Here is a 14,768-nt window from a genome sequence, read left to right as displayed (position 1 = left end):
GATAGAGAGGGTCCTTCATAGCCTTGATGTCCAAAGACATCTGAGATGATATTTGGACAAAACTAAAGATTAGGAAATCAAATCAATTCATTGTGTTGATGATAGTGGAAAGAAGAGACGGACATTATCTATATAAAGTATTTCTATGTGCTTTCCCATGCTAGGCATTTCTACTATTCTAACCATAGCAAAAAGCCTTCTCAGAATGCTGAAGTTTGTTTCACTAGAGTAGTGGCCCTTTCTTTGGCTTTCTGGAAAGGGCTGAATTCTAGCTGTATTCTAAAAACAGCTTTTTGGATCTAATGTTCAGACATTCATCAAGCACTAAATGTTGGATACAGAGTATGCTTTGCTAGAGCTGTACTTCAGAGAATCCTGAAGTGTCGTCCTTTTCTGTCCGCCATTTCTCCCTGAACCTTAACAGTTGTCCCATATTGTAATGGTTGCTGCAACAGTGATCTAATGAATTTAGTCCAATTATGTAATTTTACTTACTATAACAGTAGATGTTTGAATAGATCGCTGTTGCAGTAGTATTACCCTCCCTCCATTATACTTATTGTCCTCACCCTAGCCAGGGTTGGGTAACTTTCTGTCTTTCCTCTTCTGACAGGATATTTCTAAGAGCCTACACATCAGTCTCCCTTTTTGGGGCAAGGTGGTGTGTTTTTGGTACAATCATGCATCTCTTATACTAGCACATCCTCTAGTGCAAAGGGCAGATGTGTGTGGCATGTGAAAAAGGAGCCTTAAACTTTGTGAACTAAGGTATAGTAGCCTTAACAAGATGTGTCCCATATTGTAATAGTTATTGCAACAGTGATATCTCATTCTATGGTAAGTAAGTTTGGTAAGTAAATTGCACAACTGTACTATTTCCTAAAATGCTTTAGCAGGCTGAGACATGGTTTGTAAATTGTCGTCACACTATAGAAAGGACTTCATGATGGGTTGACTATTGCTGAACTTTGTTTCAGTGCTAAATATTAAGCAGTTTGTGAAAATACTAACCTTTCAGAATGAGAAGCATAATCCACATCTGTATGTTGGTATACATTAGTCTGAAGTCTCTCTGCAAGTGAAGGCAAGCCTTTATTGTTAAGTATGCACAAACTAGGTCTCAGCATATAGAATGCCTCAACACCTTAAAAGATTTTTGAATGTATAATCTTATTTATATATTTTTTCATTCAGAAAGCTTTTAGTTAGGATCCTGTTAGAATCTCAAAGTTAGACTGCTGGCATAAGTTCCACATGGGGCAAACTACACCTGTTAATTAGAGAAAATAAAAGGTTATTTTTTAGAAGGCAAGCCTTCTAGCCCCCTCCCCCCTTGGAGGACTTCACCACCTTTATTATATATACTTAATTCTTTAGTCATACAATATCAGGAAAAAGAGAAAATACCAATTAAGGATGAAACACAACCCCAAAATTATGATCTCTCAGTGCAGCCAAGACAGTGTTGCACCATTTTGGGAGCAACTGGTTTGGCGAGTCTGTGTCAGCACTAAGCTTATGGGGAAGCTACATTCAAACATAGTTTCATAGGTACATACTAGCCTAATGACCACCAACCAGAGCCTTTATAAGCCTAGCCATGCAACCCAGCCAGGTTGCATTCCCCTAGTAACATGGGAGTCTCGACTGGGGGGGGGGGGGGTATGTTTGCGTAGAGGGTAATGTTAGGAGGTTACTAAAAGTTATAGGAGGTAGGGATGCAAATCGTTATGGAGGTACTGGGGGTTTGAAGTCACTACCTCCTTCAAGCAAAGCATGCACTTTACACTGAGCCACATCCCCTTAAACATACAAGTTCATAGTAAATACTAGGCTATCTGCCATTGTGGGCCTTTTAAAGCCTAGCCAATTTCCCTTTGAAAGTTGAGACTCAAACCCTGTACTTCGTATCTGTAAAGTAGGCACCCTATTAATCCAAACCCTACCAGATGCAGATCTTCATTTTAAGCTGTTCAGGAAATGCTTTCATAGCCTCATGTGCGCACACATGCGTACTTTGAAATGATAGTGAGATCATTTTTAACCATTACAATCCTGTATGTGTTTTAATTTGTGCTTGAGTGCATGCCCTGTAAGTACAAATGTACACTTTTTCTGCATATCTTTACACACAGTTCAGCTTCAGTTACTTTGTCAGGTGGCTCTGCTAAAATCAGTTGCGGAAGTCTGCTACTACCTAAATAATGCTAGGCATCCCATGTCACATTGTATGCTCTTATATACTGCTGTTATCTGCGTTACTTTTATTAGTCAAAATAGTTACCTGCCCATTTTAATTGGGATAGATCTAAAAGAATGGGAAGTCCTGCATTCTAAGCATTTTTCTGTTTTTGCATCTTCCCACTATTTAGGTGGCTGGCAGTACGTTTGGAATTCGTTGGAAATTGCATTGTGCTTTTTGCAGCACTGTTTGCAGTAATAGCTAAGGATGGTCTCAGCCCTGGGCTAGTTGGATTGTCGATATCTTATGCTTTGCAGGTAAGTGGATAAATAAAATAGCACTGTTCAGTTTACTACCATCTTGTGTGAAGTAAAGGAATCTTGTGATAGTCATTGTAAAGATCACAGCTGCAGTACCTTACTCAAGACATTTTGTAGGAGGCAGCATAGCCGTCACAGCTTTCAACAGATTTTCGTGTGAGTGTAGCTCCACCCATACTGATAACATATAATGAGGAGAAGCTGTTGCCATTACCTCAGTTATTTTTGCCAAGAGGACTCATCTGGTTCAGTCCATCAGGCTTCTTGTAGTTTACTTCCAAAGCAGATGACAAGTTCCCAGATATACAGATTTTTACAATTCAGTTTACAGTGATTGTGACTATTTGCTACTGAATTGGACTATATCCTTACTGGATTGGGACTGAATAATTTTCCAGGGTCCAAGTTATAACTGTAAGAGCACTCTAGTAAGTGTCCATCTAGATGACAAATTCTGCCAGGGTACTTTCATTTGCAGTGCCTTTTTTTTACTTAAAGGAAAAGTTGTATTTTATTTATGTTTGTTGTGAGCATTTTGTGACTTTTAGGAAGATTACTTCAACGAGTAGAATAAAGAAGTTATGTACTCAATCTGGTTGTTGATCTTCATTTGTCTTCAATCTGTGGGTACTCTGATCCGGCCGCCTTTCCAGCATCTGATCCAAGCTGCTCCCCTACCCATAATGCCTCTGTCTCCCTCCTACCTTCAGATTGAGTTGGAAGAGACACTTTAACTCCAGCTCTCTTGATAGGGATTAGTCCTAGTCTGTTCAATAAGTTCATAGACTGTAGATTTTCAGTATTTTGCCTTTCTTAGATTGAGTGCATCTTACACCTGAGGTCCAGACATCCCTAGCCCCTCCAGTCTTTTCTTTAGAGTTTGACTACAGAAGATTAACTGTGAAGTGCATTGGAACCTTGAACGAAGTAGCACCCAGCACATATAACATTATCTCAAGCATTCCCCCTCCTAATCTAAATGTTTCCACTTCTGATCCCCTGGAATTGGTCTTTGGGGCATTTAATTTCTTCATAGCTCTCCTGCCCTGTGAAGGGACTCCCCTTTCATGCTTTCTGTCAGAGGATAACTCCTTCAGTGATATACGGAATGTTATAAGGGAGCATTTAAAAGTGGGGACCAAGCAAATCACACTTTTAGCAAGTGGGTGTGCATCTACCTGTCCTTCCTGCGTTTAAAAGTAGGGCCTTAGTATAACATCTCATCCAAAAAACTTCACAACCCTCCATATAGTAATATGCCATGCCGTTATTGGAATATGAATCAAAGCATCAGCTTAAAGGTGAGCATGATATCTCCTGAGCCACTGACATTGTAATTTTTCTGATGCTACCATTCTTTGTTTTATATAGCTTTGGCCTGGGTTGTTGCTAAAAGGCTATTTAAACAAATTCATCAGATTTAACGATTTAACAAACTAATAATATTGTGGCTTCAGGTAATGTTGAAAAATCATGCTGCCTTTCAGAATGTCTGCTTTGAGTTTAATGTTGCAGAAGTACCTATAACTGAAAATGTTGCACACATTGAGAAAAAAGAAGCACCAAAACGTAACCAAGTAAATAAAAAACCAAACTGAAAGCAAGAGGAGCTGCACCAGAGTAATAGCGTAATCAGTAGTTTAATTTCCGCTTTCGTCAATAGACTTCGTCAGAATACAAAATCAGCACAAATCAAAACATTTAAATACCACAATAGTAAATGAGCAAATTAATCAATTAAAACACAATCAATTAAACATTTAAAATAATTGTAAAACCAAAAAACTACATTCATCCAATGTTAAAAAAATCTAAAGGAAATAATTCCTTATTAATGTGTAATGTTCTATATTTTAAGAAACATTTAATGTTGATGTAGTCATTCAGACCAGGGGTTTGTCAGCGTTAAGTTTAATTTGCCATAAGGTTTCACGCTGGTTTCAAGGGCTGACCGTAACGATCGCAGCAACACGGTGAAACACAGTATACGAGGGGCATCGAGTCCGAATTCGTCTTTCATTGAACTTGACACTGTAGTAGAGGCAGGAGATAGATGTGAGAAGGATTATGGCCGATTTGCGGCGTCTGGTTCACGACACAAGCCTGCTACTAACACTAGGGGATATAAATCTATACAAAGTTTTTTGGACGGAGTACCAAATCCCTTTCAACACACAGGTAAAGACATTCAAAGTTTTAACTTAATTGAGGTTAACAGCAAACGTGATTTTCTTTTAAGACTGTTGAAAAGACACCGTTCTCTGGATTTAGAGAACAGCTACTTCAAGCATTGTGTTGATTTAGGTGTGGTCCCCAAGGGACTAAGATTTTTTAAATGCCCTAATGGTGTTACTGCAACTTCTCCTTTTTTTAAGACATTGGTTGGTTTTTTCAATACCGCTGGAATAAATTTCCTAAACTTATTAATTGAAAATAATATTGAGAAAATGACTGTTTTGAAAGGAGAAATAGTTCAAGTAGAAAGTGAACTAAAAGAACTGGTGGGCCCCCAAAAATCAAGTGAGTTATTTTTTTCGTTGCACGACGAATTAGAACAGCACACGGTTGATGTTACGAGCCGTAAACAGTCAAAGTTAACTCGTGACATCACCGCTTATGACAACGATGCTGCTTACAATAATTTTGCCATCAGAAACCGTTTAACTGAACGGAGCGGTGACATCAACCGCTACAAAAACTTTCACCTGAGAGACACAGGCACTCGTACTGAAAATCAACATGTTAATAGAGACAAGAGGTTGACTGTGACTGACGAGACAAGAGGCACTAAAATTAAACCAAGTGAGAGTTCTTTCACTAACATTGTGCCCCACACAGTTTCAAATAATGAGCCAGCTAGCAGTACAGTGGAAAGAGGGGACAACATTGTTGACAAAGGAGCTACTGACTTTGATAATAACGACAGTGAGACTGATGGACACGGAACTAATCTCGACGGGTCAGTCCGACCTAAAGTTAAACATGTTAACAACACTGGGGGGAAGGTCACAAGTGGTTCTAATACCACCACTACTTTTTTAAACAAGAAAGGAAACCAATCCAGCAAGAACACTGTGTTCACTCGCAGTCGGACCTTTCTAGGTTCGAATTCTTCGGGGGACGAGACGTAGACAAGTCCATCGACCAGTTCAAAATTATCAGTTTAACCGAACATTGTTTTTCTGAGCATGAAACCAATGTACTAAAACGTGGTTTAAATTTTATTCCCACATTTAAAGCCAATGTGTCGAGTACTATAGTTGACATCAAAAAGTTTTGTAGAAAACTTAATATAAGTTACGTTTTAGATTTTTTACCTGATTCAAATCAGAATAGTAAGTCTTTGTTCAAACCCTCTGTATTTACTCCACATTTGCATCACACTATAAAAACATTCGAGGAACAATGTATAGCTGATGTTATTAGTGTTCTGAACAACAAGAGGTTCACCTCTGACAATCTTAGCAAGGAAGAAAGACAGGCACTTAATAGCCTCAAGCAAATGAATCTAAATTTTAGATTCATGAAGAGTGACAAGGGGGGAAACATAGTCATAATGAGCCAAAAGGCTTACCAATTTAAAATGTTACAGATTATTAACAACGAGGATGAATATGAGACAATTGGTTTCTATGACTTTCAAAAAAGGGTTCGATTTATTCACTCTGAACTATATGGTCTTTTTATGACAGGGGAAATAACACGTGAAGTTTATGATTTTTGTGTTGTATCTGAACCACGTACAGGAGTGATTTTTGGGATACCCAAAACCCACAAAAATATTAAAGACCCCCCTCTTAGACCTATAGTTTCAAGTCCTCACTCTGTCACTGAAGGTATTTCCCTTGTGGTTGATGCTATTCTGAGCCCCCTTCTTAGTGAAGAGCCATCTTACGTCAAGGATTCTTGGCATTTTTTAAGAAAGTTTGGTATTTACACACTTGAACAAGGTTTTGATCCTTCAAAAGACATTATTTTTACAGTTGACGTTATTTCCTTGTACACATGTATTCCTCATTGTGAAGGAATTGATGCAGTTTGTGATTTTTTGACTAGTAAAGGAGGGATATTTACAAACAGTTTCATTTCTACCATCCGGTTGTTTTTGGAATTGATTTTAGAAAATAATGTTTTTCTTTTTGACAAACTGTATTACAGGCAGAGAAAGGGGGTGGCCATGGGGTCTTCTGCCGCCCCTGCTTTTGCTAATTTGGTTATGGCCAGGTGGGAACATGAAGTAATACCCACTTTGAAGCAGAAATTTAACATCAAATTCTTTTGCAGATACATTGATGATTTGTTTTTTGTTATTGAAGGAAATTCCTCGACAGTAAATATGTTGTTTGAAGAAATTAATGATTCTTCTGAGTTTTTGAAGTTCACCATGGGTGTTGAAGGAACAAAAGTGAATTTTTTGGATATTTTGTTATACTGGGACGTAGATGATGGCCGGTTACATAGTAGGATTTACCGAAAGGAGACCTTCACGAATGGATATTTACACCACGCTAGCAACCACCCTAGACATGTAGTTAAGAACGTTCCTCGTGGACAATTTATAAGGGCAAGCAGGATGACTACTAAAGAGAATGACTTACTTGATGAATTTAACACCATTATTTATTTATTTCTCGAGAGGGGGTATGAATTTAATCAGTTACATTTCATTAGGGACGAAATTTTACAGAAACGTAAAAGTATATTTAGATCTATCATGGATTTTCCGACCTTAACAGTGGGAGGTGGTGACAAAGGAGACAAAGTGAGGGAGGTTGAAACACGCCTCATGTGTTCCTTGGAGACTAGTTCAGACAGTTCCTCTATTAGACAAGCTATAGTAGACAATTGGAAAATTATTGAAGGCAATGAGGAGATGAGGAAGATGTTTGGTGGTGGGCCCTCTTTTGTATTCAGGAACCACAATAATTTGAAAGGGATCCTAGAAAAGAAATCGGTAGGTTCGTCAACTGTTAGTTCTACCAATACTGGGATGCATTGTTGCCACAGTTGCAACATGTGTCGATTTATTTCAGAGGGTCCTTACATAAAGATAGAGAATGTTGACTACACTTTCAAGGTTCCTGGATACGTTAACTGCAAGACCAAGGGGGTGATTTACATTAGTCAATGTTTGGGCTGTCCTGCCTTTTACATTGGCATGACCACCCGCAGTTTAAACATCAGAATCAGAGAACATATTTACAGTATTAAAACCAAAGACGAGAATAACGCTCTTTACAAACACTCAAAAGTTTGTAGGACACACAAAAAATTTTTATTTTCTGTCTTGGAGGTAGTATGTTCTGACCTTAGGGGAGGAGATTTTAAGAATTTTGTGGAACAGCGTGAAACCTTATGGCAAATTAAACTTAACGCTGACAAACCCCCTGGTCTGAATGATTACATCAACATCAAATGTTTCTTAAAGTATAGAACATTACACATTAATAAGGAATTATTTCCTTTAGATTTTTTTAACATTGGATGAATGTAGTTTTTTGGTTTTATAATTATTTTAAATGTTTAATTGATTGTGTTTTAATTGATTAATTTGCTCATTCACTATTGTGGTATTTAAATGTTTTGATTTGTGCTGATTTTGTATTCTGACGAAGTCTATTGACGAAAGCGGAAATTAAACTACTGATTACGCTATTACTCTGGTGCAGCTCCTCTTGCTGTCAGTTTGGTTTTTTATGTTGCACACATTGCGTACTGTGTAAATTCATATCTCCTAACCTGACAAATGTTTGTTTCATCACACGTTGTTTTGGCTCATTCATTCTTCAGTTACTGTTTTACTTTTTTGTAGGGGGATGAATTATTAGATGATTCTGCTTCAGCTTTTTGCTTGTTTTATAGCTTCTTTATTCTTTTCTGAGCATTCATGTGGACATTTGTGTAAGTGATGTTATCAAGATGGTCTGACACACAGAATACTTGGCAAGAAACATCCCTGTAATTTGGCCAGAAATACATGTACACCTATGTGGGCATTTTCATAGTATGAACCTTTTCCTTTGTTTTCTAGGTGACCATGTCCCTGACCTGGCTGGTCCGCATGTCTTCTGAACTGGAAACTAATATTGTCTCTGTTGAACGGGTCCAGGAGTACAATGAGACTGAAAAAGAGGTACAGCTCTGTTTAGTACTTTTTGGATACTTTGACTTTATTAGTGTTTCTTGTTTAGGCTATGATTTCTGATATCCATAAAACCACTGATGTTTAATATAAAACTTTCAGAAATGCAATAATTTGGTTCATTTTAGTCTGCAGTCCTTGGATCCTCATACACCCTTTGTATTATTGCTCTTGTTTTTTTGTTTCCCCAAGTACATGACTAACAATGAGGGGTTTCTTTTATACTTGCATGCAACTTAGTTTTGCAGACAATGTGTTCTTCTGTTGTAACACTTTAGTTCCTACCTTGAAAATAAGTCTCGGTGTCAGTGTGCTAAACCCTAAGATAGGAAGATGACAACAAATGTATATGAGTTAGTATGAAGTGAAGCTACTGTGATACTGTAAGGTTTTTCATTAAAATAAAGGAAGAGGAGTACATTTGTTAACATTTACTGTTAGATGACTACTGCATCTGAACATACTACATTTAGTGAACCGTTGTAACCAGCAAGGTGCGAGCTGTTACTTAAAAGGAGTTGATGTTCTTTGTGTTTCACTGTTGCAGTCATTACATTTGAATAATCCTGCTGGCAGGTTGCCCTCAGTCGGCCTGAATTCCAAAGTCTTGGGTCCTGCGTCGGTTGCTGTCGCCCCTTCCCTGACGTCAGGTCATCAGGGGCATAAAAGATGCAGCTGACACCATTTTCTTCAATCTTTCTTGCCGCGCAGTGCCCGAAGCAGAAGCAGTTCGCAAGTGCCGGTCGGCCGACTCCTGAGATTTTCGTGTTCGAGTTTCAGATCTGAAGTCTTCATTAAAAGCTAAGTACCCAATTGGGGAAACTTTTTTCTTGCTCCAGACCAATGTCATTTTGGAAGCCAGAAGGCCTAGTACTAGAAAATCTTATGCTGGAAAATGGAAGAGATTTTGTGCTTGGAACCAATCTCAAGGAACTGACACAGCTGTATCAAATATTCCTCAGATTTTGCAATACTTAACTGAGATGCTGGACAAAGGCCTATCCTTTTCATCAATTAAAATTCATGCCTCTGCCATTTTGGCTCATTACAATACAGAGCCACCACTCTTTTCTCATCCTTTATTAAGGCAGTACCTCAAAGGAGCCAAAAAGTTAAGGCCTCCAAGGAGATCACCAATGCCTGCATGAGACCTCAATTATGTCTTGGAAAAACTCACCCTACCTCATTTTGAGCCAGCTGCTACTGCGGATATAAAGCTTTTATCTTGGAAAACAGCTCTGCTCCTAGCAATAACTTCTGCAAGACAAGTGTCAGAGCTACAAGCTCTCATGGCTGTGGAACCTTTTATCATTTTTTTATCCAGACAGGGTCTCTCTGAGGACAAACTCAACATTTATGCCTAAAGTGGTATCCAGCGTAGCCCTTAACCAAACTATTCATTTGCCAACTTTTTATCCAAATCCACAGAACAAGGGGGAGAAAATTCTGCATTCCTTGGACGTACACAGACAACTTAGATTCTATTTGGACAAAACTAAAGTTTTCAGAAAGACAGAACAATTGCTAGTGGAATATGCTGCAGGATCACAAGGAAAGACCATCTCCAAGCAGACTATTTCAAAGTGGATAGGTCACTGCATTTGTTTCTGCTACTCTCAGCATGGCAAGCCAGTGCCTAAGGGCATTAGGCCACATTCAACCAGAGCTGCAGCCACTTCTGCAGCCTTTCTCAGGGGAGTACCAACCAAAGACATTTTAGAGGCTGCTACGTGGAGTTCAGTGCACACCTTTACAAAGCATTACAATCTGCCACTTTACTCTAAATCCAGAGCAGGCTTTGCCACTGCAGTTCTGCAGGGCCTCATAGCCACTCTTACTGTTCTTTAGCTCCAACCCCCCAACCATAGCTTTGGGATTCTACCCAAATGTAATGACTGCAACAGTGAAACATGAAGAACATAGTACAGTTGTGTACACTTACCATAAATGTAGATGTTCGAGTGTATTCACTGTTTCAGTCCAGGTTACCCACCCGCCATCCCCCTTATCTCTGTTGGAACTTATCTTTACTTCTCTGATCTATACAACCTATGTGGAGTATTTGCTTGTAGATGAAGGTAAAGTTTATTTTGGTGCATGTATGTTTTATATATATATATATATATATATATATATATATATATCTAGCAAACCCTTTTGGGGGCACCTAACATCTGGGGCAAGAAAAACTGAAGAAAATTGCGTCAGCTGCATCTTTTATGCCCCTGATGACCTGACATCAGGGAAGGGGTGACAGCAACTGACACAGGACCCAAGACTTTGGAATTCAGGCCGACTGAGGGCAACCTGCCAGCAGGATTACCCAAATGTAATGACTGCAACAGTGAATACACTCGAACATCTACATTTATGGTAAGTGTACACAACTGTACTTTATACAGTGTTGGAACTCCTCACCACAAATTGTGGTGATAAGTAGTCGCAGTAAAGAGCTTTCAGGTTGGTATGGTAATGTACACAGAAGGAACAAAGAATAGGTGAGGAGTGGCTGCATGATGGCACACTGCTGTTAAGAACTCTGCCTCACAGCAATGCCAGTGTCCAGGGTCCATTCCTAGCTTATGGTCACTTATGTCGAATTTGCATACTTTCTGCTGTCTATGTGGGGTTTCTTTACATAATCTAGTTTCCTTCCACCTCCCAAATATCAGTTGATTGGTTATACTAAATTTTGTGTGTGTGTGTGTGTGTGTGTGTGTGTGTGTGTGTGTGTGTGTGTGTGTGTGTGTGTGTGTGTATATACATTTATATATACACCTTAATCAAAGTATAGTCTGAAGTCATTGTCTCTGCATTTTCTGTATTAACACTGGCAATGCTTGAGAGCGACAAAGAGTAATTCATTATGAAAAATCATTCCCAGTATATATTTTATAGGACTGGCAGTGATTAACTGTGTGTCAAGTCTGTATACTCAATCTTTATTAAAAATAAATAAATAAGTTAGGAGTCAAAGTATTGTCCGGATTCATTGCCATTACATTTTTTATTGTAACAGTGGTAACATTTCAGTGCAGCAATGGGTAATTCATTATGGTAATTTATTGCTGGTTCGTTTTATGTTAGTGTGCTGGCAATGATTGACTGTGTGATATCTGTACTTTTTGTATAGGATTGTGTAATTGTAGAGTTAGTTTATACAAGTTAAAGGTGTGAGAAGGTGGGAGCCCTTCACTCAAAATGAGTGTTTTAGACTTTTTGCTGATTTCCTTACTATTTAGTGCATTTGAGAAGGAGTAGCAGCAGTAGATATTTGCAATGAACAGTGTTGTGATTCTGTGGGTTAGATTGTTTAAATGCCAGTTTGTGCATTGGATAGCTTTTATTTACTCTTGCCATGGTGGTCTAGGTTGTGGTTGAAAAGGGTCTTTGGACATACCCACTTATGCAGTGATAAAAATAAATTTGCAGGGATTTCTAGACCAGCATGTTATTTTCAGGGAAGGTGACTGCAGTAGTGAATTATAAAATTCAGATTTGTCCATCTTCTATATTTAAATTTTCACATCTGGATTTTTCCAAGAACTGACACAGGTCTTGCAGTGTACATCACCACCCTCTTCACTACATTGCCCAGAGTAATTCAACTTGCTATTGTCATTCACAGACAATATATATAAACCCTATTTAAAAAAAAAAAAAAAGTTGCTGTAATGGCTACAATAATGTAGTAATATGAAATAAATAGTGGCCACATTAATATATTTCTGTTTGGTCCTGTTATTCACCACACATTCCAGACCAGACATGTAGCTGTCAAAATATCTGCTGCTCTCATTCTCGGTCACGTAACATCCACACTCCAATCACTGTAGTAAAAATGCTTCCTTTACATAGTAGCAGAGACTCACAAGAAATGTCCTGTTACTATGTGAAAGAGATTATATGAGGTACATTTAGTACATTTATTCACTGATTTCACACATTATCCCAGTTTCAGTTCTGATTAAGAAAAAGTAGAAAACTGGAGAATGAAGGACTAGGTTAGTGAAATCTTTAGCAAATTGCAGTAAAACCATCACCATCTTTAATTATTTTACTTTTACAATGTTTAGTGCAAAACTGACCTCACATTATTCATGAACTAGACTTCTGCATGAATGTGTATGATAAATAGTCTGCTTTCAGAAAGGAATTTACAGTCTTGGTTTGAATGCATCTTTGATATGAAGGCTGTACTAATGAAGTTGGTATACATACAAATTTATACATATAGTTATGGAAATCCTTTAAACGACAGGTGACATCTCTCTAGGGCGTATGGGAAGTTCCAAATTAGTTTTGTATATTTATTTCTTACTGAGTACCCTTTGCCAACCTAATATTTGTAATAAAGACTTGCTTATGGATATTCACTGTCTAACCTCTTATAAATTGCATAGTTTGTGGCCTTTCACTTTGTAAGCAAAACCATGTCTCAAAAGTGCCTTGTAGTTGCTATATTTTATACCACACTAACACCAACAATAGGTATGTGTATTACTACTTCCTACCCTAATATAAAAAAGTATATACAGTATGGGCAGTTTTCTCTAGCACATACATTAGTTTAATATGACACAAGCCATAACCTAATACTGAACTAATTCAATTATGTTAACTGTCCACCTCCTAAGGTAATCTAGTACTACTTTGGAATGTATACATGTGCTATAATTTGCAGTTTGTGAACCTCCATGAATAAGATAGTACAGTTTTGTAAGATGCTTAACATTACAGCACATCTTGGGTCTATAATACTAAAGCTTCCCCACCTGTCTTTCTCCCTATAGGAAAATGGTACATAGTTAGTATTCCTTCCTGTTGTAGAAATGTTTCAAATCATTCTAATGGTACAACACATTTTTATAATTAAGCAAAAAAAGGCCACACACAGCAAACAGAGCACGGTGCCCACACAGGAAAAAAGTTCATAAACCAAAACAGTCATAAAAGTGTGGGTACCTAATGGCAGTTCAACTGGTTTCAGATATCAGTTCTCACCACGTCACAGGAATAAAAGTCCTCTTCAGGAACACAGGTCATAAAGTCCTGTTCAGGAACACAGGTCATAAACTCTTTCAAGTATCCAAGTAAAGCGAGACACCGAAGTAAAAGGATAATAATTTATTGTAGTTAGCGCTTTCGCCACGTAGGCTTCATCGGACTTTATACAAAATGAGAAATCTACTTATTTAAAAACTAATGAAACGAAAGCCATTGGTCATAAATTATCCAATGAAACAGCAAGGTCATTAACTCATATCTAACACATGAAAAGCCTATGCTGAAAAATGCTGCAAACAGTTGCCTCAAAGCAATACTAAAAAATATTAAATATATTGCCTAAAATACAATGTCATATAAACTACTGACATATATACTAACATTCAATATCTAAGCTAAAATCTGCACTAAACAAATACATATAATTAAAACATTATATATGGTGATTAATACGAACAACTAACATATAAACACCTTTGGATGACAGCAACTCTAATGCAGCTGAGTTGCAAACATAAAAAAAAACAGTCTGAACAACAAGCGCTTCAAATACTGCAGCGTGCAGAAACACATAAAGTTCACATAATGCACTTAACTTATTTAAAGTGTTGGATTATCTAAAATAAAACAAACATCACACTCTAGTTCATGATGTATCCAGGAAAGCAAAAAAGACAACATTAGGTAAACACGATAAAAACTCTAACTGAATACAAACGAAAACAGAACCATATGACAATAAAAGTCGCTAACCTGAAAGCATAACAGCTTGAAAATCCATTCAAAAGAACCAGCATATATATATTTATATATATTTTGATTGCTAACTAAGCACCTTAATGTTACAGCAGCTCATAAATCCATTATAGAGAGCAGTTTGTGTTGGCTCTCACTCTAGCTTGCTAGGCATTCATCATAGGGTGGTTAACATAATGTTAAAGTAACATAACACACACAATACTTTGACATATATAGAAGTGAAAGCATTGTGTTACAAGCTGTAACATACACTAAAGGTGTACATCAGCAGTAAAGCAGGTTAAAAAATAAATAAACCAAAAGTACACCATTTGACAAAAACTCACTATAGCAGCACACTCAATCGTGGCAGATATTA

The 14,768-nt window shown here is 37.7% G+C and overlaps 1 protein-coding gene across 2 annotated transcripts in view; it reads left to right on the top strand.

Annotated features, from left to right (window-relative positions):
- The window catches only part of ABCC1 (ATP binding cassette subfamily C member 1), a 1,301,041-nt gene that overhangs the window by 1,022,044 nt on the left and 264,229 nt on the right, over positions 1-14,768 (top strand). For both annotated transcript variants that reach the window (XM_044089159.1, XM_044089158.1), the window contains exons 25-26: positions 2,373-2,499; positions 8,534-8,635. In XM_044089159.1, coding sequence (XP_043945094.1) covers positions 2,373-2,499; positions 8,534-8,635 — 229 coding nt within the window. The remainder of the gene's footprint in view (positions 1-2,372; positions 2,500-8,533; positions 8,636-14,768) is intronic.

The sequence above is a fragment of the Protopterus annectens genome, chromosome 12.part0, assembly GCF_019279795.1.
Source record: "Protopterus annectens isolate FY-2018-M chromosome 12.part0, PAN1.0, whole genome shotgun sequence".
Lineage (NCBI taxonomy): Eukaryota > Metazoa > Chordata > Ceratodontiformes > Protopteridae > Protopterus > Protopterus annectens.
The sequence above is the reverse complement of the archived record's forward strand: the minus strand, read 5'-3'. Positions and strand labels throughout refer to the sequence as shown.